The 27,028-nt window shown below is 37.2% G+C and overlaps 1 protein-coding gene across 2 annotated transcripts in view; it reads left to right on the forward strand.

Moving 5' to 3' along the window:
* Positions 1-23,072, forward strand: part of LOC107593402 (laminin subunit beta-1-like) — a 42,910-nt gene extending 19,838 nt beyond the window's left edge. For both annotated transcript variants that reach the window (XM_016283118.1, XM_016283119.1), the window contains exons 4-35: positions 3,629-3,764; positions 5,307-5,380; positions 5,513-5,701; positions 5,799-5,862; positions 6,852-7,054; positions 7,165-7,285; positions 7,380-7,568; positions 7,660-7,839; positions 8,071-8,183; positions 8,282-8,361; positions 8,893-9,049; positions 10,987-11,127; positions 11,459-11,620; positions 12,319-12,440; positions 13,688-13,808; positions 13,975-14,167; positions 14,348-14,491; positions 14,687-14,918; positions 15,853-16,016; positions 16,089-16,313; positions 16,416-16,630; positions 17,488-17,584; positions 17,668-18,040; positions 18,326-18,510; positions 19,257-19,504; positions 19,615-19,830; positions 19,912-20,056; positions 20,621-20,828; positions 20,919-21,060; positions 21,668-21,844; positions 21,934-22,093; positions 22,276-23,072. In XM_016283118.1, coding sequence (XP_016138604.1) covers positions 3,629-3,764; positions 5,307-5,380; positions 5,513-5,701; positions 5,799-5,862; positions 6,852-7,054; positions 7,165-7,285; positions 7,380-7,568; positions 7,660-7,839; positions 8,071-8,183; positions 8,282-8,361; positions 8,893-9,049; positions 10,987-11,127; positions 11,459-11,620; positions 12,319-12,440; positions 13,688-13,808; positions 13,975-14,167; positions 14,348-14,491; positions 14,687-14,918; positions 15,853-16,016; positions 16,089-16,313; positions 16,416-16,630; positions 17,488-17,584; positions 17,668-18,040; positions 18,326-18,510; positions 19,257-19,504; positions 19,615-19,830; positions 19,912-20,056; positions 20,621-20,828; positions 20,919-21,060; positions 21,668-21,844; positions 21,934-22,093; positions 22,276-22,412 — 5,313 coding nt within the window. In that variant the 3' untranslated portion in view covers positions 22,413-23,072. The remainder of the gene's footprint in view (positions 1-3,628; positions 3,765-5,306; positions 5,381-5,512; positions 5,702-5,798; positions 5,863-6,851; positions 7,055-7,164; positions 7,286-7,379; positions 7,569-7,659; positions 7,840-8,070; positions 8,184-8,281; positions 8,362-8,892; positions 9,050-10,986; positions 11,128-11,458; positions 11,621-12,318; positions 12,441-13,687; positions 13,809-13,974; positions 14,168-14,347; positions 14,492-14,686; positions 14,919-15,852; positions 16,017-16,088; positions 16,314-16,415; positions 16,631-17,487; positions 17,585-17,667; positions 18,041-18,325; positions 18,511-19,256; positions 19,505-19,614; positions 19,831-19,911; positions 20,057-20,620; positions 20,829-20,918; positions 21,061-21,667; positions 21,845-21,933; positions 22,094-22,275) is intronic.
* Positions 23,073-27,028: the final 3,956 nt, after the last annotated feature.

Raw genomic sequence — 27,028 nt, forward strand, 5'->3', positions numbered from 1 at the left:
GCTACATGTAATCCATCCATCCATCCATCACTGTCATTCATCCATCCATCTGTCCATCCATTGCTATATGTCAACCATCCATCCATCAATCCGTCCATCACTATGTCATCCATCCATCTGTCCATCCATTACTATGTCATCCATTCATCTGTCCATTACTTCATGTAATACATCCATCCGTCCATCCATTCAACCTTCCATCCAACCATCCGTCGATCACTATGTCATCCATCCAACCATCTGTTCATCACTACATGTCATCCATCCATCCATCTGTCCATCGCTACATGTAATCCATCCATCCATTGCTATATGTCATCCATCCATCCATCTGATCAAAGTTTACACCCATTCCTAAAGTAGTGTGTTGTTTTCGCCCTTTACTGTATTCTCTTTTTATCAAAATACCCATCCATCCATCTATCTATCTGAGGGCCTTTTCTGTGTGCTGTCTCTCTTAGGTTCCCGTAACGCATTATTTAAAATGTCTATCTGAGGGAGCAATTAACAGAAGCAGGAGCAAAGCCAAATGGACTGTGAGGCCAAGAGCTGCAGCAGCAGTGAGAGCACAGATTCAGCTGCAAACACGTGAGTTACTCTATTAGCTTGTGCACTAATATGACCTCCTACTTAGGTCGGCGGGGACATTACCTGCCGTATTCAAACGTCTAATTTAACATTTGTTGTTCAGTGAATAGTCCAAGAACAGGAGGAAGTCCACAAAATCTTCAGGCTTCAGGTCACATCTGACCTTTACTATCTCTTCAGCATGTTTACAGGACATGTTTAGCATAGCTCTGTTCACTTTGTGTATTAAAGTAGAAATGGTGCACTGTGCTTTGGCTAATGTATGCAGAGCCTTGTTTGGCCATTGCTGATTACAGTGTGCCAGCGCTGTAGTTAGCCGAGAGCACTTGCGGTTTGTTGTGCTCTCACATCGCCTGTCCTTTGTTTTAAAGGTCTCTGCGGTGCTGCTTGTTAACTGCTTTCCAATATTCTGCCAAATCCCCATCAACATCCCTAATATCAGGTGACAGTTTAATGCCTGGCAGGTCTTCCAGAAAAAAAGTGTGCCAGGCTTTGCATACAAAGTTCTTCTCTGCACTTCTGAACTTTCTGCTCAGAGATTATTGATTAAAACTAAGACTAAAAGTATTGATTTAGAAACATTTTTGTAAATTAAAGTAATTCAGGGAAAGTAAATTTAAGGAAAGTAAAAACAATGGTTGAAAGCACAATGAAATGAAGCCATTTGTTCCATTTGATACCCCAAATGATTATTTTACCATAATAAAAATGTAGCTTTTAGAGTGCACATCTATTATTATTATTGTTGTTGTTATTATTATTATTATCATCATCATCATCATCAATTCATAATTATACAATTATTAGTATAATGTTTGACACATTTTACTAATAATATCATAAATTTTTCATATATAGATACACACACACACACACACACACACATACAGTATATACACTTGCACACTTGTTAGATACTGTACATGCTGCCCTCTTGCACGTGTGTTGCTCAGTATGCCACACCTCTTTCACTGAAGCAAAATCTGCAGCCTAAGGCTTTTCTGTTCGATGCATGTGTGATTTAAAAGATCTTGTATTCATCTTTTACATCTACCTCTGTTTGCTTTTCCTCTTTTATCATGAATCACTACTCCTCCCTTTTCCTCCAGGTGTCTATAAAGCACTATTTTCTGCCCTCATATGTATTTTCATTGACTGTTTAATGTTCTATGAATGTCTTTTTAAAATGTCTGGTTTTCTTTTAGGTTGTATTTTCCCCTCATTAAAGCGTTTTGGGTGCATAAAATTGACAAACTGTTCAAACTGCCTGGAGGCACCATACATCCTAGACAGGGAGAGTTATCACCCGTTTTGTCCTCAGCGCAGGTGTTATCTGTCAGCGGTCTGACAATTTGTTTGTCAGTAGGGTGTCTGCAGAGTTCTCCACATTTCTGTTTGTGATGTGATGTATCTGTCAAGAGTATCAAATGGAAATGCTAGTTTTAATTGACTGTGCTGTTATTTATTATTCATATCAAAAAGCACAGTAATAATTGTGATTCTTGATCCATATTTTTTACCCTTTTTTTATATTAAAAGATTTATACCTTTTAGCCATGTAAACATACTATAGGCCAGGGGTTTTCAAACTTTTTGATGCCAAAGACCTGCATTATATGAATATGAATATGAATGCATGAATGAGTGAATGAATGAAGAAATTAATGAATAAGGATGGATGAAAGAATATGAATGAATCAGGATGGATGGATGAATTAATATAAATGAATGAAAAAAATTAATAAGTCTGGATGAATGAATGAATGAATAAATAAGAATGGATGGATGGATGGATGGATGAATTAATTGTTGTTTCCTAAATAAAATAATTGGCTTTTGGAATGGAAATATTTACTTTATTAATTTCCATTTTTTCTAGCCCCATAATAATGTTGCATGAATAGACTTAGCATAATGAGAAATATTTTCAGACAAACTGAGAATTATCTCTAAACCACTTCTCACAATAAATATTATTTCAAGGCCACGTTTAAAAAAATATTTTGCTAAACTTAAATATAACAACTTATATAATTATAATATAAGTAAAAAATAAATTATAAATATCTTAACCCTAAAAAAATTTTTTGTAAACAATTATTTTCTTTAATTTTATTGAAACTTGTGATAATTTTATTGATAATTGTGGCGTATTTTCTTTGTAAAAATAACTATTTAGACATATCCAGGTCATTATTTTTATAAATATAAGTTTAAACTTAACCATCTTGACTATCCTTATCATTATGTGTATATTCTTGCATCAGAAAATGTATCCTCAACTAGATTGGGATGCCACAAATATTAGAAAGTGTCTTTCTTTATCTCTATTATCCCTTATTTCAGTCCACGCACTTAAATTGTGTGAATCCACAGAGCTGTTAAGTTGCGCTAGAGGAATTAGACATTCTCTAGGGCCCCAGCATAGCATTCCTGTAGTTGATAATCCAGTTGAACACTTCTAATCCTATTGTTGGCAGCTCACACTCAAAACTAGCCCGGAAAGTATGTGTCTAGTGTGTGGTAAGCACATTATTTTAGAAGTGCTGATATCAATGTACTGCAGAGCCTGTGAAGATGTGAAATAGATACTGAGCTTCTCCTAGTTGTTGCTGTGACCTTTTCAAGGCTGCTGAAGAAATACACGTGTCTCTGTCGGTTTAGCCAGGCCACTGCTGGAGGTTTTGTTGCTCATGACAACAACTCGGCTTAGACAAAGTGCTCTGGCGTTCGTCCACGCTAACGCTCATGTTCTGACCTGAATCCAGAAGGCCCATTCCCCTCTCCTCCTCTGCTTCCAGGTTGGCATGGAACTTGCCCCCCATTCTGAGGGAATATTTCGCTGAGGCTATGACCCAGATTTTTTTTTTGTATGTCCTGGCAGCTACCTGAGCTGCAAGCCATGCTGGTTTAAGTTGTTATAAATGAAACTACCTGAAAAAAGGTGTGGAGAGGCTCCTGTCAGACTGCACTGCTATTGCTAAGTGCTTTTGCAGAATGAGCATATATTTCACTCTTTCTTTCTTATGTCTGTGTGCAGGATTTAAATAAGTGCTTTAAGTGTGACTCTCAGGAGCCGTACGATGCCGATCATCACAACAAGAACCACAGGGTGGAGAATGTCATCTACCAGAGAGACAGCAGAGGAGAACTCACCTGGTGGCAGTCTGTAAATGGTGTGTGAGGGACCAAAAGCCTGAGACCACATTGAAAGTTTTTTATTTTAAACTTAAGTTTTTGTTATTTATACTTAACTATATAAGTATTTATTAATGTATTATTTAGTAAATGTGTTATTTATTTGTTGTTTTTGTTGTTTCTATTTAATACATGATGATAAGTGTAGTTAAATTAATGATTATTCAAATAATTTATTATTAGTACACATTAATGTTAATGTATACTGTATATTCAAATAGAAAAAAAACATTTAAAAACACCAAATTAAAACAAAGAAAATGTATGATGACATACGTAATTGTACTACCTGAAAGATATGAAATCTATGTTTATTTAAAAAGCTTTTCATACAATAATTTGTAATTATTTGTATATTAATTCATTCATTTAGTTTCTGTTGTTGCTTCTATTTTAAATTTTTCTCTAATTCTAATAATACGATAATAAGTGTAGTTTTTAAATAATTATTCAAATAATTTATGTTAATTGGTATATACAGTTAATTAGTGTATACTGTATTAAAATAAAATAAAAAATTAACATAGAATGAAAACATTTTCACTAGAGGTCTCAAGTTTGTGGCCCACACCAAATTATAACAAAATAAAAGTACATCATAAGAGATAATTCTTCTACCTAAAAATGATGAAATTCATGTTGATTTTGAATAAGATTTTTACTCAATCATTTGTAATGAAAAAAATTGACTGTATAAGTTCCACTGAATAGTAGTGTAACGCGGCTGACGAGACGTGAGACGTGCGGATCCAAATGCAAAGCTTTAATAGACAGAGACGTGGTCATACGACAGGCAGGGTCAGAACACAGGCAAACAGGTATATGGCGGGCAAAACACAAGAACAGTCACAGGGCTAGCGAAGGTCACCGATAGGCAGACAGAGTCACAGGGGCAAGGCTAAAGGGAGAAGTCCAGGAAAACAGGCGAAGATCAAAACCAAAGGAGACGGCTGAGGCTGAGGCTGAGGCTGAGGCTGAGGCTGAGGCTGAGGCTGAGGCTGAGGCTGAGGCTGAGGCTGAGGCTGAGGCTGAGGCTGAGGCTGAGGCTGAGGCTGAGGCTGAGGCTGAGGCTGAGGCTGAGGCTGAGGCTGAGGCTGAGGCTGAGGCTGAGGCTGAGGCTGAGGCTGAGGCTGAGGCTGAGGCTGAGGCTGAGGCTGAGGCTGAGGCTGAGGCTGAGGCTGAGGCTGAGGCTGAGGCTGAGGCTGAGGCTGAGGAGCTATCGCTAGGAGAGTGATAATCGCTAGACAATACTCGGCAGAGGGAAGGGATCAGAGTGAGTGTTAAATAGTGAGGGAGTGATATGAAGCAGCTGGGTGCAATCAGTGTTAACAGCTGTGTGCAATCCGTGCTGAGTGCAATCAGTGCAGTGTGCAAATTGTGCAAAAGATGATGGGAAATGTAGTCCGGGGTGCTATGCAACAGTTTGTGTAGTGCGAGAGTCAATGTAATGGAAGTCCATGGACTGAATTCGTGACAAGTAGATAGTGACTTTTAGTTTTCTTTCATTTGTTTGTGTGCAGGAGAGGAGAATGTCGGTATAAGACTGAATCTTGAGGCCGAGTTCCATTTTACTCATCTCATCATGAAGTTTAAAGTATGTATACAGTATAAATGGATATACATAAGCACAACAATAAATTTCAGTATATATATATATATCTATCAGTAAAAGTGAACCAACTTCTTCACTGCTAAAGACTTTAACCTTCTGTTTGCATTTTCATAGACGTTTAGGCCTGCTGCTATGATAATTGAGCGTTCTTCTGATTTTGGCCATACATGGAGGCCATATCGCTACTTCGCCTACAACTGCACCAAGACTTTCCCCCGGGTTCCTGCCCACTCGCTGCGGTTTACTGATGAGGTCATCTGTGAGGAGCGCTACTCTGACATTGAGCCGTCCACTGAAGGAGAGGTGAGTGTGTGCTGAGGCTATTTTAATAAGGATATGTTTCAATTGGTTACTTTTGAATGCAGTTCTGCTATTTGATTGTATTAATATTAATTTTTAGGTCATCTACAAAGTGCTTGATCCTGCTATCCATGTCAAAGACCCATACAGTCTTGACATTCAGGGTTAGTGAACTATAACAAATCTTTTGCCATGTTACTGTTGTGCATAATTTTTTTATTAAAATGTATTTAGTCCTTATGTCAATAGGATTATTAAAGAAATAGTTCACCCAAAAATGAAAATTTGCTTAAAACCCTCAGGCCATCCAAGATGTCAAGAGTCTTCATTGGAACAAATTTGGAGAAATGTATCATTACATCACTTGCTCACCAGTGGATCCTCTGCAGTGAATGGGTGCCGTCAGAATGAGAGTGCAAACAGCTGATTAAAACATCACAATAATCCACATGACTCCAGTCCATCAATTAATGTCTTGTGAAGCTGCATGTTTGTGAGAAACTAATCTATCATTAAGGCGATTCAACTTTAAACCTTCACTTCTTGGGCAAAATACGATTATATAATCCATAATAATGCCTCAAGCAGTGAAGAAGTCCATCCCCTGTTGTCCTCTCACATCAAAATTTACCAACATATCTGTTTAATCAGTTTTGGTTTAGATAGTGCTTGATCTGTGCAAATTTCTGTGAGAATTTCTGCTTGATCTGTGCTAATGACTTTTTCACAGAAGAAAACAATATTATGGATAGAAGACTTGTTTGAAGTTGACAACATCTTAACAATGAAATTGTTTTGTACAAACACACAGCTAATCCCTTCAGAAGATATGAAATGATGGACGGAAGTTGTGTGGATTATTTGTGGATTATTGTGATGTTTTTATCATCTATTAACACTCTCATTCTGACAGCACCCATTCGCTGCAGAGGATCCATTGGTGAGCAAGTTTCTCCAATTCTGTTCCAATGAAGAAACAAACTCATCTTGAATAGGCTGAGGGTAAGTAAAGTTTTAGAAAATTTAAATTTTTTGGGTGAACTATTCTTTTAATGGTCAACTTGTGAGTTTACTATAACAAGTGTTCATTTTGTGTATACAGCACTGCATATAATGCAGCTGCCAATCACACAGTGCATTAACAATCCCTCAGATTTGTTGCGGATCACTAACCTACGGATAAACTTCACTAAACTGCACACTCTGGGTGATAACTTGCTTGACCGGCGTCTGGACGTGCTGCAGAAATATTACTATGCTCTGTATGAGCTAGTTGTGCGCGGGAGCTGCTTCTGCTATGGTCACGCGTCAGAGTGTGTACCAGTACCCGGAGTGACCACCAGGGATTCTAGCATGGTGGGTATCGGTCAAACTGATCTGTAGTTTTGATTTCAAAACAGTTTGATTATTGTTGGATTGTGAATGAAGCACACTTTTTAATAAATCCCATCCTTTTGATTGGACAGATTCATGGACATTGTGTGTGTAAGCACAACACTGTGGGATTAAACTGTGAGCGCTGCAGAGATTTCTACCATGATGCACCCTGGTGGCCCGCCGAGACTGATAACGCACATACATGCAGGGGTAAGATCCTGTACACATGCATGTAGAAGTTCAAGAAAATTTACTCATCCTAATACAAATGGCAAATAAGTCTTAATTTGTGACTTTTTCCCAGAATGCAACTGTAATGGTCACTCCAACCAGTGTCACTTTGACATGGCGGTCTATCTGGCTACGGGGAACGTCAGTGGAGGTGTGTGTGACAACTGTCTCCACAACACCATGGGCCGCAAATGTGAGACCTGTAAACATTTTTACTATCAGGATCAAACGCGAGACATCAGAGACCCGGCAGCATGTATCCGTAAGTGGTTCATTTTCACGAGACTTTTTTTTTTTTTTTGCATGGTTTTCTCCTGCCTGCTGTTCATGTTGTTTCCTATGTATGTGTGCAGCCTGTGACTGTGACCCGGTGGGATCTGTGGAGGGTGGAGTTTGTGACAGTCATACTGATCTGGATCTGGGTATGATTGGCGGTCAGTGTCGCTGTAAGCAGAATGTCAGGGGTCAACGCTGTGACTACTGCAAAGAGGGACACTATGGACTCAGTCTTGACAATCCACTGGGATGCCAGCGTAAGTGATTGTGTGCGTTTAGTGGATGTGAAGTCATTTCTTCTCAAGTCCATCACATTCACTATGAATGTGTTCCACTAACATTGGACAAATAGAAACTGTTTAAATTTTAATCAATACAAAAGATTGGGCTCTATAAAATGTGTTCATGTTTTTGAAATTAGTCTCTAATGCTCACCAAGGGGCCTCTGTATATGACATTTATTGTGTTTATGTGTATGTCGTTGGCAGCATGTAACTGTGACCCCCGTGGCATCACTATGCTGGGGGCACCGTGTGATCAGATCAGTGGTGACTGCTCCTGTAAGAGATATGTAACCGGCCGCTACTGCAACCAGTGTCTGGTACGACTTCACTCTCTCCTTAAACAATAACCATCTCAAACATTTTTGCAGTTTTAATATTGAAAATTCAGAAAATGCCTGTATGTATCTGTGTACAGCCTGAATACTGGGGACTCAGTAATGATCTGGCTGGCTGCAGACCCTGCGACTGTGACTTTGGTGGAGCAACCAGCAGCAGGTGAGTCACTGATGTCAGTTATTGCATTTAAATGTGTGTTTACCCTTGATTAGCAATAAGGAAGTGTCTGGTATCTGGGTGTTGTTTTGATATGCCAAGATTAAAGTCGTGCATTCTTTTGGGATTTGACCGGGATGGGTACTGAAGTCAAGAACTCTTTAATTTGTTTAGAGAACTGAACTGAATGGAAGTGCCGAACTTGAAAACAATGAACGTTTTGAATCTATTTTCCAGATATGTATTTTTTTCCCCCGTAAAAATTGTTCCCCCCATTTCATTTTAAGACAAATAAAAAACACTTAAAAATAATGTCTGATAAATACAATTTTAACAACAACATTATTAGTAAAAATAATAAGCTAAAAAAAATAAACAAAAAGATTACAGTGAAAAAATTATGTAGAAAAAAATGTCCTCGCAGTTCAGGGCTTCCACAGAATATGTGGAATATGAAACCAAATCATTAAACCCTTGATTTGAAGCGTTTTGAAGATATCTATGAGAGTTTTCTCTAAACTCTTTCACCTTCAGATGCAGGATGGACAACGGTCAGTGTGAGTGTCGACCTCATCTGATTGGTCGGCAGTGTTCTGAAGTGCAGCCTGCGTTTTTCTGTGCTTCTCTGGAAAATAACAAGTATGAAGCAGAGGAAGCTTTAGGTCACTCTCCTGATGATCCTGCTCTTCCAGTGAGTAATGCTCAGTTGCACGGAGATCACATTTCTAAAGTCCACCTAATACTGGCATTTTAACTGTGTATTATTTTTCCTTGTGGCAGACTAAACTGTGCAGAGTTCATGTCATATTATCAGGGTACTGCTATAAATCTTCCTGTTGTTATGAATAGGTGTCTGTTCTGCTCTTGGGGGTGATGATGGTATCATAGGTCATGGAAACAGGATCAGGCACATAGATCGAGTAATATGTCTGTGAAAGAATTCAGCTGAATCTTTCAGTCCATAAATGATGTTGTAAATATGTAAAGCCGTCTACTTTGTCAGTTTGTATTGATGTGAGTGGAACCCTCAGGTACCTTCACTTCCACTGCTCTGTGTGACAAAACAATCAGAGCAGCATGTCTATCTGATACCATCATATCCTCTGAGTCACACTTGGGTTTGGTGATAGCGTTGGTTAAAAATTTAGTGCAAAAACAACTTTTTCCCCTTAAATCAATATTTTTGCCTTCCAGATTGTTTCCGGTTAAAATAAAACTTTAAATATATATATTACTATTTAAAATAAATGTTTAAAAATAATTTTTCTTTCCACATTGTCAGTTTTTCATCATCATTTAGTGAGGTTTTTCCAGGATGGTTCACTGTAGCCCCCTCAGGAACTAGGTGCTATGCTGGTTCTGCAGGCACACTGTGGCATACACAAACACACATGCAGACGAACTGCAGAATGCTCCACGAGTCCACAGCTGAAGTGACCCAGAATAAGATCAGAGAGCAGAAGAGGTGCCAGCCTGTCAGAGAGCATTATTAATGCACACCAGACATATAAACACACACCAGCACTGTCTGGTTCACACAGTCTCTCACACTCTTCACCATCATCATTCCAGTTCACACTTTCACTTCCTGTCACTCACCTTTATTCAGAAAGGGTGTCATGTTGTGTTCAAACGTTTGGGGTTGGTAAGAATGTTTTTAATGGTGTTAAAAAAAGACTCTCATGCTCAACAAGGCTGTATTATTTGATCATTTGAAAATACAGCAAAAATAGTAATGTGAAATATTATTACAAATTAAAATAACATTTCTATTTTAATATTTTTTTTAATATAATTTATTTGTGAGATGGCAAAGCTGAATTTTCACCAGCTATTATTCCAGTCTTTAGTGTCACATGATCCTTCAGAAATCATTCTAATATGCTGATTTGCTGCTCAAGAAAAATGTATTATAAATATTGAAAACACTTGTGCTGAATAATATTATTGTGGAAATTGTGGTACTTTCTTTTCAGAAATTTTGGATGAATAGAAACTTCAAACAGCATATTTGAACCATAAATATGTAACATTATACATGTCTTTTCTGTTGATCAATTTAATGCATCCTTGCTGCATAAAAGTTTTCATTATAAAAGAAAATCTTACTGATCCAAACTTGAACTTATTTGCACTGAGTACATTGTACTGTGTACCAGCAGTATCCTTTATTGTCACTTGACTACTGCATGTTTACTTTAGGTATCACATTTTTTATCCAATTTTGTATAAGAATGTCTTAACTTTAGGCCATCTGGTCAGGTAATGAGTCACAAAAGACATTACAAGTCAAATTTGGTATAATTTCTTGAGCAGTGATAACTTTTGAAGTGGAAAGTTGGAAGTTGAGCACATTGCATTGTGGGATGCAATATCCAATGAAATATACTCTGGTTATATACTGAATATTTAAAAAAAAAAAGTGCTTACTGTGTGCACAGTACATATAATGCATAATGAAACAATAGTATACATTGTATACATACTGCATACTAGAAAATTAGTATGACAGTATATTGATATGCCATTTTGGACATAGCCATACATTCATGTTTTACTGTGTGCATATGTATGTATACACATATGTAATATCATGAATATTATATAGTTTGTGTGCATGTTTTTTAGGGCAACCCAAGGCCTCAGGCTGAGACTGACTGTGTGCAGCATCTCAACAATCAGCTGAGAAGAAACCGTCGTCATCATCACCGGCACATTGCCCAGCAGCAGAGGGCAACACTGAGACGCATCCGACAGTTGCAGCAAACTGTAAGTTTCCCCAAGTATAGGTCTCTGCAGGAAAGTAATGGGAGTTACCAGATCGGGGCGTTTTTAGACCATGTTTCCTGATTGGCTGACATCATAGTGACGGTAGGTTTAGGGGTGGGGTTAGGTAAGGGGGATCATTTTAATTGCATGATTGAGAAACACCCTGCAGTTTGCAAACACCCACAAATTCAGAAATGCCCACTTTTGCTCTGCAGAGACCTCAATCTCAGTTTCCCCTCAGATAACTCCACCTCCTCCTTCATCAGCCAATCCATACCGTACACTATACTGCTGTATCTAGTTTAATATGAATGTGTGAATCTGTTTTCAGCCCAGCGTAAGCACAGTGCATAGAGAGAGACAACCAGGTCAGATGGTCACATGGACCGGGCCGGGCTTCGCTCGGGTTAAAGACGGCGCTGGCCTCAAGTTCACCATCAGCAATATCCCTTACGCTATGGAATATGACATTATGATCAGATATGAGCCAGAGGTGTGTGGTCTGAAACACTTGAGAGATTGTTTCGAAACACGGTAGCTGATTACTAGCTGGTAGATTATCTTAGACCAACCTACAATCAGCAACCAGCTAGTCATACCAGCTAAAAGTAATCACCATCTGGGACCAGCTTAGACCAGAAACCAGCTACCATGTTTCAAAAAACAAATGCCAGTTTAAACTGGTTTAAATATCCTTAAACACGGCATAAAATGATTTTCTTCCTTAGTATTCCTTATAAATACCATATACTTCTTACTTATTTTGTCTCATTTTCCAGTATAAACATATAACATTCTTAAATAAATACACATTTATTTAAGAAGGAAAATTACTGGATATAAAGTTTTGTTTTTCTGAAAAATGTATCAAAATTAAGTAAGTTTAATCTTAAAACATGAGTGAGGTCAGAAAAATAATTCAAAGATTTTTTTACCTCATTGACATTTTTTTTTTCTTGTTTTACGCATAAACTCAATTTTGATTTTGCAGAACTTGTTCATTTTGTTTCTCAAGTAAATGTATCTTGATTAAAGAACGATGAGATATTTGTACTGGAAAACAAGACAAACATACTAAGTAGCCATTTTTTTTGCAGTGTATTTACTTAATAAGATATCACAAAATATCATCTTTGGTTTAAAATTAATGTTATTATTAATAATCTTGTCTATTCTTTTTGATGTATGCAGTCCACAGAGGACTGGGAGGCTCTAGTGAGCGTCACATCCCTGGATTTACCCACAAGTCTCCGCTGTGGAAACATGCTGCCCACAGAGCAGATGTACACAGTCACAATGCCCCACCACAGGAGGTAATATCATTGTGTTTATGTCTGTGTGTGTCCGGGTTTACCTGACACATCAGGAATGCTTTGTTTTTGGATGCAAGTACGCATTCATATTTCTTTGTAAGCACTCCATTCATATTTAGTGTAGAGTAGACTTATGTACTATTGCGTATTATGTACAAAGTACTATTTTAAAGCTTGTTTAACCCAACCTCACGTCATGGGAAACAGAGTTCCACGGCAGTTGTTTTGATCTTTTTCCTGCAAGGGTGAGTTTTTGGGTGCTATTGTAATCTGAATCTAATCTGATTTCTGGCTTTATCCCAAGGCTCAGGGAATGCAGGAGCAAATTAGACTCTGTCAAAAGCTGCATATCCTTTTGAGCAAACACTGAGAGAATTAAAAAATAAGATACTGGCTGAGTGAGAAAGTGGGAGAAACAAGAGAAAATGAAAGGAGGCAGGGAGTCAGGTGAGTTCAGGAAGTTCAGTCTGGATATATTACTGGTCTAAGTCTTTCGATGGGGAACTAAAACCCAGACAGGAAATAAGACTTCACACAGACATTATCAGGCTGGTGGAGCTGCTGTCTAACTGAGGGTAACTAAAAAAGTGTGGCTGTCTGGTGCTGGAAAGGGATTTGAGTCAATGAATGCTTTAACATAGGCAAAGGAAGCAGCTGTATGTGCTTCACCTGATTAAAGCTTGTGAAAAATACTGGTAGTTTGTGAATAAAAATAATAATCATATCTCAAATAGCACATGCATATTTCTGTTATATACTGAAAAAGATGCATTAAATTGAAAAGTGACAGTAAAGACATAATTTTACGAGATATTTAAATTTCAAATAAATAACATTTCACAACATATTAAAATAGAAAACTAAATTTGAAAATTGTAATATTATTTCATAATATTTTTATAGTGTTTTTGATCAAATAAATGCAGTCTTGGATTAAATCATAAAAAAACTTTGAATGTCAGTGTATATATTTTCTAAATGTTTTTATTTCAAATAGGAAAACTATTATATGATTATGGTCTGATGATATAGGTCACAGTGTTATTTTATGTCATAACATTTCTTTATTTTATATTTTTAAAAAAACCTCAAATTAGACATTAAATTTAAGATTTTCATTGGACCCGCCACGCCTAATTGCATGTTTAAAAAGTAATTTTTAAATGATTTGTAGAGTAAAGGGAAAGAAATATGCATTACTGTACTGTATATGAATATGGTTAGTAATGGTTTGCAACTCTTGACAGGTACGTTGACATGCCAAGGCCCTTTTGCTTTGAGCCAAACAACCAGTATGTGGTTTCCATCCGTTTCCAGCGTCATGCCGTGTCTCACCGACATCTCACCGCCTTCACCCTGATAGACTCAGTAAGGAGTTGTTAAATGCTTGAAACAAGGAATGCATGTGGTGCAATTTCCTATCCACAGTTACTGTAATACAAGCACTGCCCCCTGATGGTGGAATTATATTAAAGTATTGAGTCTTCTGTTGATCTAATAATGACAAAAGCTTACTCTTTCTCTCTCCCCACAGCTTGTACTGATACCCAGGTATGAAGAGCTTCCAGGTTTCCAGGGTGACGACGCCCCAGATGAGCGTCGACGTCAGGAGATGGAGTTGTACATGTGTTTGGATTCCTTCATGACCGTGCCGATGCCTGCGCTGGCCGAGCTGTGCACCACACTCATCTGCAGCATCTCTGCGATCATGTATAACGGTGCCCTGGGTGAGTCACACAGTGATGGGGTCAAAGCTCAAAGATCCCTCCTCAATGTCCAGTCAAAACAACGGTCACATCGCAGCACATCAATTCATTTTTCATTCAGAAAAATCTCATGCTGTTGTTTAGATTCTTACGAAAGGCTTCCTTAAAAGTGGTAATAGTTTGAACTTTTTGTTTCTGCAGCATGTCAGTGTGACCGTCAGGGTTCACTGAGTGCAGAGTGTGACAAAGTCGGAGGTCAATGTCACTGTAAACCCAATGTTATTGGCCGTAAATGTGATCAATGTGCACCGGGGACTTACGGATTTGGGCCATATGGCTGCACTGGTGAGAAACTTTAATAAGCCTTTTTAATTGATATTTAAATGAAAACACATTGATAATGTAAAAATATTTATTTGATAGACACTTTTGATAGGGCCATCTGTTTATTTTTTCACAAGGGTTAGTTTAAGATCTTAATTAAATAAAATTTGACACATTTCGCATCGTCCCTCACTCCCTTATCTCTGTCTGCAACAGTATGTGACTGCCACTCTCAGGGCTCTGTAGGGCATCAGTGTGACCCTGTGACGGGCCAGTGTCCGTGCCAGCATGGGGCGACTGGCCGCCAGTGCTCGGAATGCCAGCCAGGTCAGTGGGGATTTCCAAACTGTAGACAGTGCCAGTGTAACGGTCATGCGGAGATCTGTGACCCTGAAACAGGTGCCTGCTATGAGTGCAGAGACTACACAGCTGGACAGTTGTGTGAGAGGTGAGAGACTGCTTAATGTGGTTAACACACTGACTACATCAGTGAGACTAAATCAATGACAAATAACATTTGGATCACTGATTGAGGTCACAGTGTAATGAATGCTTTGCAAAAGAGGGTGAGACAGCAACAATCTATATGTCAAATATGATCGCAAATAAGTTATTAAAGTAAGTGAATTAATGAATAAATATAGATATTTCTATATTAGATGCTGACTACAAATGTTTGAATGATAGAGTAAGATCTGTTGATTTTGCATTAACTTGATCAAAAATGACAGTAAAGACTTTTACATTTTTACTGTTTTTATTTCAAATAAATTATGTTCTTTTGAACTTTGTATTTGCCAGAGAATCCTGACAAAAAATGCATCATTGTTTCCACAAAAATATTAAGCTGCACGATGGTTTTCAAAATTGATAATAATAAGAATTTTTTCACGAGCAGCAAATCAGCATTGTAGTATGATTTCTGAAGGGTCATGTCACAATGAAAACTATAGTAATGGATGCAGAAAATTCAGCTTTGCCATCACAGGAATAAATTATATTTTAAAACATATTCAAATAGAAAATAGTTATTTTAAATCACAATAATACTTCACAATATTACTGTTTTTACTTATTAAATAATTGCAGCCTTGGTGAGCACATGCAAGAGACTTTTCTAACAAAATAAAAAAATGTAACACAAAAATATTTGTATAATTTTTGTTTAACAAAATGCTCCATGAAATATTATGTTTATTATAATAATAAATGTATAGTATGATACTAATAATATGCACATATCCATAGGCTGCCCTGTAATAAATGTACAGTAGTGAGAGAAAAAATAGTCTAAATGTAATTAGATATTAATTCGAAATAAAATTAATAAGATATTATTCTCTAAAGAAGTGTATCTATTATTCTGCCCTTTCTTACTTTAGATGTGTAAACGGTTTCTATGGTAACCCAATATTGGGTTCTGGCGAGCACTGTCGCCCCTGTCCATGTCCAGGACACCCTGACAGTGGACACTCCAATGGAGCTTCCTGTCACGCAGATTATGCCTCCAATCAGATCCTCTGCCACTGTGGTGAAGGATATACAGGTAAAATAGTGTCACTAAATCAATAGCTTTTAATTCTCATTAAGTAGTTTTACTGACAGTGTCCTCTCTAAGGTCCTCGCTGTGATCGCTGTGCCCCCGGTTACTATGGTGATCCTGAGCAGCCTGGCGGGACATGCCGGCCATGCCAGTGCAACGGGAACATTGACCCCCAAGACCCAGAGTCATGTGACCCACGAACTGGCCAGTGCCTCAGGTGCCTGTATAACACCGACGGCCACTTATGCTCTGAGTGTAAACCGGGTTACTATGGAAACGCACTCGCTCAGGACTGTAGGTGTAAGTACAGTGACTCTAAAGCTTCAAAATATATATTTTTTTATTTAAAATGAATTAATTCATGCATTTATATCTAATTCTGCACTCTGTCTCGTCCTACAGGCTGTACTTGTGTAACGGCAGGCACTTTAGAGGACTACTGTACTGATGGAGTGTGTCACTGTGATAAACAGACTGGTCAATGCCCCTGCAAGCCAAACATCATCGGTCACAACTGTGACCAGTGCTCCCCCAACCACTGGAACTTCGGCTCGGACTGTGGATGTGAGCCCTGTGAATGTGCCCAACCAAATGCCCTCAGTACCCACTGCAACATGGTATGTTCTGTGGCATACAGTATCTTTATTTATCATTAAATCTTTATTTTATCAGGATTAGTCTCTCAAAATTGAAACCTCAACATAAAACAATAAATGACAATAAACAGATGTAGGTCAAGGTATAATGTGACATGAACAGATGTGACAATACATTACAACAGGGGTTTTCAAACCCCCAAATGTGGTGAAATATGCATGGCAACTGTCTTTTGTAATGCATAAACATGCAAAAACATATAGTGCTACTAAACTTGAAATTATGTAAACGACATTGTTTGCAAAATTAATTTATTAAATTCATTAAAGATAATAATAAGAAATGTTTCTTGAGCACCAAATCAGCATATTAGAATGATTTCTGAAGGATCGTGTCACAATGAAAACTATATTAATGGATGCAGAAAATTCAGCTTTGCCATCACAGGAATAAAATAGAAAATTGTTATTTTAAATTGTAATAATATTTCGCAATATTATTGTTTTTACTGTTTTTTTTTAATCAAATAAATGCATCCTTGATGAACATAAGAGACTTCTTTCAAAATATTATGACACCAAACGTTTCAATGATAGTGTTTCTTGCAAAAATTTAAAATACATTTAAATATAAAATGTAAAATTGAAAAGACAAATTAGACTCTTTAGATAACTAAATATTTACTACCTTAAACAGTTGTATCAGACATTTTAGGCTTACATTACATTCAAAGATGATTCAGATTATATTTATTTTTTATGTATTATTAATGAATCTCATTTTGAATAAAAAAAAATTTTTGTCTGAAGAGGGTCTTTGATTTGAGTGTTTTCATGGCTTAATGACTTTCTTCTTCTGCCTCTCTATGTACTTGTAGTTCAGTGGTCAGTGTCATTGTCAGCCAGGTTTTGGAGGGCGACAGTGCAATGAATGTGAGGCGTTTCACTGGGGTGATCCCAGAGTGCAGTGTGAAGGTGAGAAGTGCACATACACACACATCTTACTTCTTTTTCTTCTCTGTGTATATATCATTATTCCTTTATCTCCCTCTGATCAGAGTGTAACTGCCATCCTCTGGGGTCCGACATGGCTCAGTGTGACCGCGTAACAGGTGCATGTGTGTGTAAGGAGGAGGCTTCAGGACGACACTGTGACGAGTGCGCCCATGGCTTTACCGGAAACTTCCCCAAGTGCATTCCCTGCCATCCCTGCTTCCAGCTATGGGATGATGCCATATGCCAGATCGGCCGGGATCTGACCCACATCAAGGATGTCATTGCCATGATTCTGGAAAAGGGTGAGGTGCCCGGACTCAGCGATGGCCGCATACGTGAACTGGAGAAGAAGCTGGCACAGGTTCAAGACCTGATTCGAGATGGAGACCGAGAGAGAACCTATAACTTAATAAGCCAGGTTAACGATGACTTGAGGTAAAGCCTGAACACTGTGGGCGGCACTGTAAATGTAATTTCACTTTAGTAAGGCTTGCAGACAGGGCCTAAAGATAATTTGTGTCACTTGCATTAAAAAGGGTTATATTATCAATCTTGCAGTTCAATTTAAACCATGCATTATTTTGCAAAAGCTGTTTTATTATGCACCAAACATAAATTGTTAGTGGCATTTGGCACTTTGCGAGTATAATTTTGGACTTTGGTTGCACGTTATATGAGGTTAATTCTAATTGTTCTCCATTTAAATGGACATATTTTCAGAGCGGAGATAGCTTTGACTGATGGGCGTCTGATGGGCGTGAGTCGGGAGCTCAATGTGACTGCAGACCTTGACAATGCTCTGAAACGAAACCTAACTGCACTGGAGAAAGAACTGAAAGACTTGAACAACACACTTCACCGACTGCATATAGAGCTAGATAACTATCTCACTGCTGGATTTGCAGGTAAAGTATTATTTCTTAAGTTTTGTTTGTGTTGGTTGAAAAATATAAGATATGACATTTATTAAATTCAACAGCCAATCAAAATTAATCAAAGAAAACAATTACTCAATTACTTGATTATTAATTTTTCATCAAAATTCCTTGTCTGAAATGACTTTCCTTTAAGGTTTCCAGTTCACACCAAGAACAAACGATAACTATATCGATACATCAACAGATGACAACGTTCCGTTTATTAAAAGCTCTCGCTACCATTTGGTTGTCTGCCGCTTTAAAGTCTTGACCTCTTTGAAGTCAATTATTATTATGTCAATTATTATATATCTTTCATCAACTGAAAAAAAACCTTACTAAAAGTGATTGTAGTTATATTGTTCCTCTGTGTCATTATTTTTATAGCCATTATTGCCCTATTGCAAAATATTAACTAATAGCCAAATAACTAGTTATTATTATTTAGCAAACTTCAATTCCATTGTAAAAATGTAAAATCTACTTTTCACCATCTAATCAATAATCAATCAGTAAAAAAATCAAGTCAATAAAGCCTTTCATTTTTTTATTGTATGTCCTGTTTCCCTATGCCCCATACATTAGGGAAGTGACACTTTTACAATTTTTAAACCCATTCCATAGCTTTTCCCCAGAAAATAGGTAAGGAAAACCACCTTTTCATTCATATTCACAACATTTTTGTTAAAAACATTGAACCCATGTTAATGTCTTTTGTCAATTTTGTTTTACAGAGCAGTTTGAAAACGTGCGCAAGTACTACCAGAGTTCATTGAATTCAGAGAAGCGCTGTAATGCCTCCGTATACGGACCCCAGAGTCCTGTGGAACAGTCTGAAGACACACGTAACCGTACCGAAGCCCTGCTGAAAGAGAGAAAGGACCTCTTCCTCCGTACAGTCGCCGCCAATAATAAGTCTTTGTCTGAACTGGAGGAAAAAGCTCATGAGATAGACCGAAAGCTCCAGCACCTAAGCAACAGGGTAGAGACTTTGAGCAAAACTTTGGCTTGAGACCTGGAAGAGAGAGTCAGAAAACCGTTAAAATTATCAGTGACACATTGACTTGATCCTTGTTTTTCTTATGCCTTAAGGTATGTGGTGGCCATGGCAACGCTAGTGCAAATAGTAGCTGTCCAAATAGCCCATGTGGAGGAGCTGGCTGCCGTGACAGCGACGGTGCGCTGAAGTGTGGAGGGAAAGGATGTAAAGGAACTGTTGGTGCCTCAGTGACGGCCTTGGACAATGCTGATGATGTTCATAAGAACCTGACCGCTACCAGCGAGGAGCTACAAACCATTGCTAAAAAGGTAAACGGGTGTCTGTTTGAGCTAGTGCAGTGTGTGCATATGCTTGTGAAAGAGCCTGAATCATTTCTGCTTACCTCTCAGCTCAGAGACATCGCTACACTCACGCAGACTGTGAAGACTCAAGCAGAGGACACACTTGATAAAGCCCAGAGCAAGAAAGAACTCTTTGAGAACTCCAACAATATACTCAAAGACTTCATTGAGAAGATTAAAGACTTTTTGAATGGTCAGTGATTGTGTTTTCAGTATTGTTTTTGTGTTGTGTGAAATGCAGAGGCGTTAGGGGATAGTTCGGCGAAAAATGAAAATTTACTCACCTTTATGTTGTTCGCAATTCCATACAATACCATAAATGTATACTACCTTTCAAAAGTTTGGAAAATGTTAAAAAACAAACAAAAAAGACCCTCTTACTGACAGTAGTGTAGTCTATATAACAGTATGACAATAGCAATATGTATCCAACAGACGAAAATTTTAGTTACTTAAATCTTACCCTGCATAGCTCTAAAATTGTATTCCTGCTCGCACACATTCAAACCTGGTACATCATAATTGGTAACAAGATGCACTAGAATATTTGTCAAAACATGTGACATCTTTTGTGTTCCATGGATAAAAAAATAAAATCATTCAAATTTTAATATTAACATAGGTGTGAGTAAATTATAAATTTTAATTTTTGTATGAACTGTCATTTTAAAATGTTTAATTATCATAAATGCCTAATTATCACTTATTTGAAAACCTTAAAAGCCTTTTTTAATACTAAAACGCATGATATATTCAGAGGAGGGAGCAGATCCAGAAAGCATTGAAAAAGTGGCCCAGCAGGTTTTGGCGATCTCCTTGCCAGTCAACAGGACCGTAATAGTCAACGTCGTCGAGCAGATCAAAGCCAACATCGCCAACCTCACCAATGTGGAGGGAGTGTTCAACCACACCTCAGAGCAACTGGCCGAAGTCAGGGATCTGCTTAAGAGAGCTCAAGATGCAAAGTAAGTAAGAGAGAACACTTTACTTCACTTTTGCACACAGGAATCCACATATAAATGACATTTTGTGTGTGTGATTTTGTGTTTGTGCAGGGCAAAAGCTGAAGGGGTGAGCGATAACATCAATAAAACTAAAGAAGCACTTGAAACCTCTCAGAGTGCCATAAAAATTACTGAGAAGGAAATGACCACAGCCCTGGAAAACCTCAAGAATGCCCAAAACATCACTACTATGGTAAAACTGATATATGTTGCTACATTGTTTCCTGTTTCTCTCTTCTTCTTTTTTTTACTAACATTTACTACTAACATTTTTTTTCTTATTTACACTAGAATTTTTTTATTGTTTTTGAAAGAAGTCTTTTATACTCACCAAGACAGCATTTATTTCAAAAATTCAGTGAAAACAGTACAATGTTGTTACAATTTAAAGTTTTCTATTTTTATATATTTTAAAATGTAAATGATATGCAAAGCTGAATTTTCAGCATCACTACTCCAGTCTTCAGTGTCCCGTGATCCTTCAGAAATCATTCTGATACGCTGATTTGCTGCTCAAGTAACATTTATTGTTATTATCAATGTTGAAAACAGTTGTGCTGCTTAATATTTATTGTGGAAACTCTCTTTGTTTCAGAATTCTTTGATGTTCAAAAGAACAGCATTTATTTGAAATAGAAATATTTTGTAACATTAAAAATGTCTTTACTAACTTTTGATTAGTTTAATTTGTCCATGCAGAAAAAAAGTATTTATTTGTTTAAAAAAAGAAAAGATCCCAAAACTATTGACTCGTAGTGTATGATTTGATCTAATCTCCTGTCTATCTCTTTCCTGAACAGGTGGACAACAAACTCTTAGATTTAGACAACAACCTCATGGATGTGATGATGCGATTGGCCAATTTGTCACATGGAGTAGATTTATTGAAAAATAAAACGGAGCAGAACAGGGAGATGGCAAAAGATGCCAAAGCTCAGTCTGACAATGCAACTCAAGAGGCTGCCGGACTTCAAGAGGTATGTGTGTGCACGTCTAGCTATATTTATTTAGAGCTTCTGAGATTAACATTTAATGTTATTTGTGTATGCATGTTTGTGTTTAAAAGGAACTGGCAAATGCTGAGAATTGGTATAAGGAGCTGATAGAGAAGGTGGACTCTGTGGGTGGGACAGGAGAAGGTGACATTAACCAGAGAGCCATGGAGATGAAGAAAGAAGCAGAGGAACTGCTGAAGAAGGCCACCGTGGGCATGGAAACCCTCAGAAGTATGTGTTCAAGTGCATTGATCATTTACTGAAGCTATGAGCCAAGTGTTATGCTGAGTGTTTTTTATGCTGTCATTTTGTTTTAAACTCAATGACAAATTTGAATATTTTTCTTCAACAGTTATTTGACTTTGTTTGGCTCTTTTCTCACCGTCTTGTTTTTCTGTGTCCCTCCTTTGAAGAACTGGAGAGAAAGTTTAACAAGAACGAGCAGAAAATGCAGCAGCAGCGGGATGAACTGGCAGATCTGGAGAAAAATGTTACAGAAGTCAGAGAATATATCCGATTAAAAGTCATGGGCTACAACAACTGTCAGTAGGAACTGTAAATAAAGGACAAAAGCCTGAAATCAGAAATTAACTTATCTTCTCAATCACCCTCTGTATGATTCATATATTGTTTCATTACAGCCCAAATTGCTATTTCATTACGAATCAGCAGCTTCGCTACTTACTTGTTGTGAAGTTGATGAAAAACTTAGCACTAGGTCTTATTGTCATCATACTAAATCAGTGGTTCTCAAACTTTTTCAGGTGTCGGAGGGCTGTAAAACCATCGAATACACCAAGTCTCATTTGATGTCCTTTTCACTGTTCCTGACTTGAGTCACCAATTCATATTTTTTCCTAAACTGCTGTTTTGTTCTTATTTTATTGAAACTAGCATACTTTTTGCTAGCTAAGAAAATGAAACAAATGCTTACATCCATTGACAGAACCATCAGTTATGTTATTTATTTAATGTTAACAGTGTATTCATTTGATTTTGATTAATTCAATATTGGGGTGCTCTCTGCTATAGATTGTGATACTTTTTTTTTTTTTTTTTTAAATAAGCCAATCATCAAAACAGACCACAGTTTGAGAACCACTGTACTAAATGAGCTGCAGACCAACTGTTGTGTAGCCTAGTGGCCAAAAACATGCACTATTCTTCAAAGGTTTGGGGTCAGTAAGATTTTTTGGAAAAGAAATTAACACTTTTATTCAGCAAGGATGCATTCATTTGACAGAAGTGAAATTACAGGCATTTAGAATGTTACAAAAGATAACTAAGATGAGAACTATTCATCAAAGAATCCTGAAAGGCTGCTGAAAGATTCGTCTTTGCCATCACAGAAATATAGTACATTTTAAAATATATGAAAATAGTTATTTTTAAATTGTAATATTATTTCATAATATTACTGATTTATAGATTTTTTCAGCCTTGGTGAGCATAAGAGGCTTCTTTCAAATGCATTTAAAAAGATCTTACCGACCATGACTTTTGAACTGTAGTTGCATTTACACATTGAAGTGCCTAACACCTTGATTTTTATGTTGTGTAAAAGACATATATGAACACATTAAACCTTTGATATGGAATTCAAAAGTTACTGTTTTGTTTTATTTATATGCAGAAACAGCCTCAGTTCTTTTATGTATTACATCTGTAGTACAGGAGGGGGCGATAGAGAATGTAGAAAAAGTGCAACAGTGGGACATATTACAATGAAACATAATATCAGTACTCCTGTTTATGATTCTAATGCATATTTCTGAATTTCAGGTTTGTTTCAGCATTATATAGTGCACCTTTAAAGTTGAGCCCATTGGCTTTTCTGTCTCTGCATTGTCCTTCCTGTGTCTGTTAGTGTTAGGCAGGACATGTCCATTTCTGTGGAGTAATCCTGTCTGTGTTTGGATCAGTGGCTTTAGCTGACCCTGAGCTTTGATTCATATCATACCACTGAATCACATATTTGTTTCACGTCATATGTTTGACTGTCTTCTCCTGTCTGTGTCCTGTACTATAGTGTACATTTCATAAGAAAAATGATGTTTGATAGATCACCTGAGTAAAATTAGGCAATGTCCTGTTATGAGTATAGACACATACAGTAAATACATATTTAGTGGAGGATATGTGTCTTGTCAGCATGCTCTCTGGTGTTTAGTTTAGAGACGGGGTTTTAAACCAAGGGTTTGTGTAAATTTGAAGGAACATTAACTAATGATCTTAAAAGCATTTTTAAGTTTAAATAAAGTGATTCTAAAGTGTTGCTGACAAAATCTAGCTTTTATTATTATTCTGGGGCTCTCCAAGTCTGGCTTGAAAAACCCTGGTTGAAATAAGTTACCAATAAATTCATTTTGTGAGCGTTATTCACATAACCAGACAATGTTTAACATGAAGGTCTTTCATTAGTTATTTGCATAAATATTTAAATGGTTGCTTAATCGATCATGCAGCTTTCCTAAACCTAAATCTATTAAAAAAGGAATACAGTATTGAGTCAAATGTAATCGGATATTGGTATACTTCTTACTGGGAGAGTTCTTTTAAATCAGCTTTCAGAAGCGTGCGCATTCCTGTTGGACTACACTCGTTCATGTGGGCGCTCCGGAAAATAAGAAGTGGAGTTTTTTTCCTAAATGAGTCGGTGGCATTGCCTGAGGACTGTGTCGCTTTACCTTTAGCGGGCATCTCTGTAATCCAGTGCGTGATTTCCATCGGTCATTTCCGCGGTTGTACCGGGACTTCAGAAAGTCCGTCTGGCTCTGATAGCGCTCAAAGTCTCAAAGGCTTGAAGAACAGCTTGACCATCGACAACATCACAGTAAACATGTGAGTACTCGCTTCCAGCATTAGTAAATGCATACGCATGCTTGTGTTTTATTACCGATGTTACTGAAGGTTTCATGTGAAAGTAGTTATAAATATAATAAGCTGAAATTGTGTGACAGCTGATTAGTGATTTTCATATTTTAGAAGTCGCGCGGCAGTTGAAGGCAGCTCATCATAAAGCCATGCGCGCGCTTCTCTTACTGTTGATCTGTGGTAAGTGTGGCATGAATCCGGTTTTGCTGTTAAAGCAAGACTGTCAATATTTATTCATTTTGTTATTAGTCTTAATAGCTCATGTTTTATCTTTATACATTATTAGTAACCTATTAATGTAATTTATAATGTATGTAAATAGTATGTAAAACAGTTTTGTTTATTATGAAATTATTATTATTTTTTGTTTGGTTTTGTTGTTATTGGGGAATTGCCTCTGATTATTCCATACTCCTTTTGAGAGACAGTGCTAATTTTTTTAGAGGTGTACACAAACACACACACACACTATAATAAGTAATTATTATAGTATGTATACTAATAATTAATTAATATAGTATGTATACTAATAATTATTAATAATTAAGTTTATATATATATATATATATATATATCATCTATCTCTATGTATCCATCTGTTAAATCTCTTTTTTTCCATATTCAGTTTTATTATCAATTTATTTTGATCTGCATTTGTTTCTATTTTACAAGTGGGGCAGACTGATTGGCATTTTTTTGAATTTGAATATCCATGTTTAGATGTGTTTGAGCCATAATTCTTAACCTTATGTATAAATTTTATCCCTTTCATACATTATGTATGTAGGAACTCTTTGAAAACTTTGCATTTAGATGTGTATGGCCAAGTTTAATCATTCACCAAATGTTTTTGTGCCAGACCCCACACAAAACCCATGAACCATTTGCACTTATATAACTGAAATCTGTTCTATCGATGGCTCAGTAGACAGTTCAGTTGACTTGTGATGCTCCACACTAAAACTGAGTCTGAAGGGAGGCTTTTTCTCAAAGGTCATAACTGAAATCTGTTCTATCGATGGCTCAGTAGACAGCTCAGTTGACTTGTGATGCTCCACACTAAAACTGAGTCTGAAGGGAGGCTTTTTCTCAAAGGTCTCCGGACAATGTTATTACCCCCCCTCCGGCACCCAATTACTTATTTGCTTATTTCCTCTGTCTGTCTAGTTAAAGCTGAAACAAATTTACAGGCATACAACAAATCTAGCAAAATAGAATATATACTGTACATAAGCTTATTAAAATTGCTTAGTTGATACTTAATTTGAATACATTATTTAGTAGGCTGTTAGTTTTATTAGTTATTTGAATAAAAGTATTTAATAATTTGCAAATAATAAAGTTTGGAACCCTCTTTTAATCTTAAAGTGCTCAGCACAAGTTTCCTAACGGCTTCCTACACATTTTATGGTTATATTTCATTTTTCTGGTGTTAATATCTCTGAATCTGGTACAATAGTAACTATCAAGCTTTCTCCCCTATTATGCCCAAGTTTCTGATCACTCAGTAGCCAAGTAACGTGGTGAACGGGTGAAGGGTTTGTCTGACATCAGAAAGTTTCAGTCGTTCAGAAATTATATTTGCAGTTTAGTTGAAATAAATGGGCGCTTGGGGTATGGAAGGAAGGTTTGAGTTAGATGAAACTTTTTAATTTTAAAATATCAAGGAACATTTGATTCATTGTGCCTTTTAAAGAGGCTACAAGGTTTGGATATTTCCGTTTTGTTTTGTGCATACTGCTAATAAGACTGAGAAGTGGCCATTTATACCACTGAACTTGCTCATTAAATACTGTCTCCTCTGTGCGTTTACAGTGTTCCATATCTTTCTTTATCGTTTAGTGTTACTGTGCAGCTGTCCTCCACTGTAAGTTTTGTGTAGGTGATGGGCCGCAGGGCTCGACAGGAGCCTCTGTGTCTGAACGGATTGATAAAGCTGGAGAGAATGTGGAGGTGTCGGAGGCAGAGCGGTGGGAGTGTTATTTTTGGTGAGGATCTAATGAAAGTAGCAGGCTTGTAGGAGGCAGACAGCCGATGAGGAGATGCTCTTACTTAGTTCCTGTCACATTTACTGTCTACTGCCTGTCTGAGTTTAATTTTAAAGGCCTTTGAATTGTTCACAGATTGCAAGACTCCGACACTATTGTTCACAGACAGTTGTGGTTGCCTGTTAATGCAGACAGAATTAATTAAGTCAATTGTGCCTAGAGTTGGCATTCAGATTGGGCGAATAGGTAGAACTACTTTGAGCAAAGATGCTCAAAGAATAATAAGTAAGAAATATTTGACGAC

Source organism: Sinocyclocheilus grahami, unplaced genomic scaffold (genome assembly GCF_001515645.1).
Source record: "Sinocyclocheilus grahami isolate Dianchi unplaced genomic scaffold, SAMN03320097.WGS_v1.1 scaffold170.1, whole genome shotgun sequence".
In the NCBI taxonomy this organism is placed as follows: domain Eukaryota; kingdom Metazoa; phylum Chordata; class Actinopteri; order Cypriniformes; family Cyprinidae; genus Sinocyclocheilus; species Sinocyclocheilus grahami.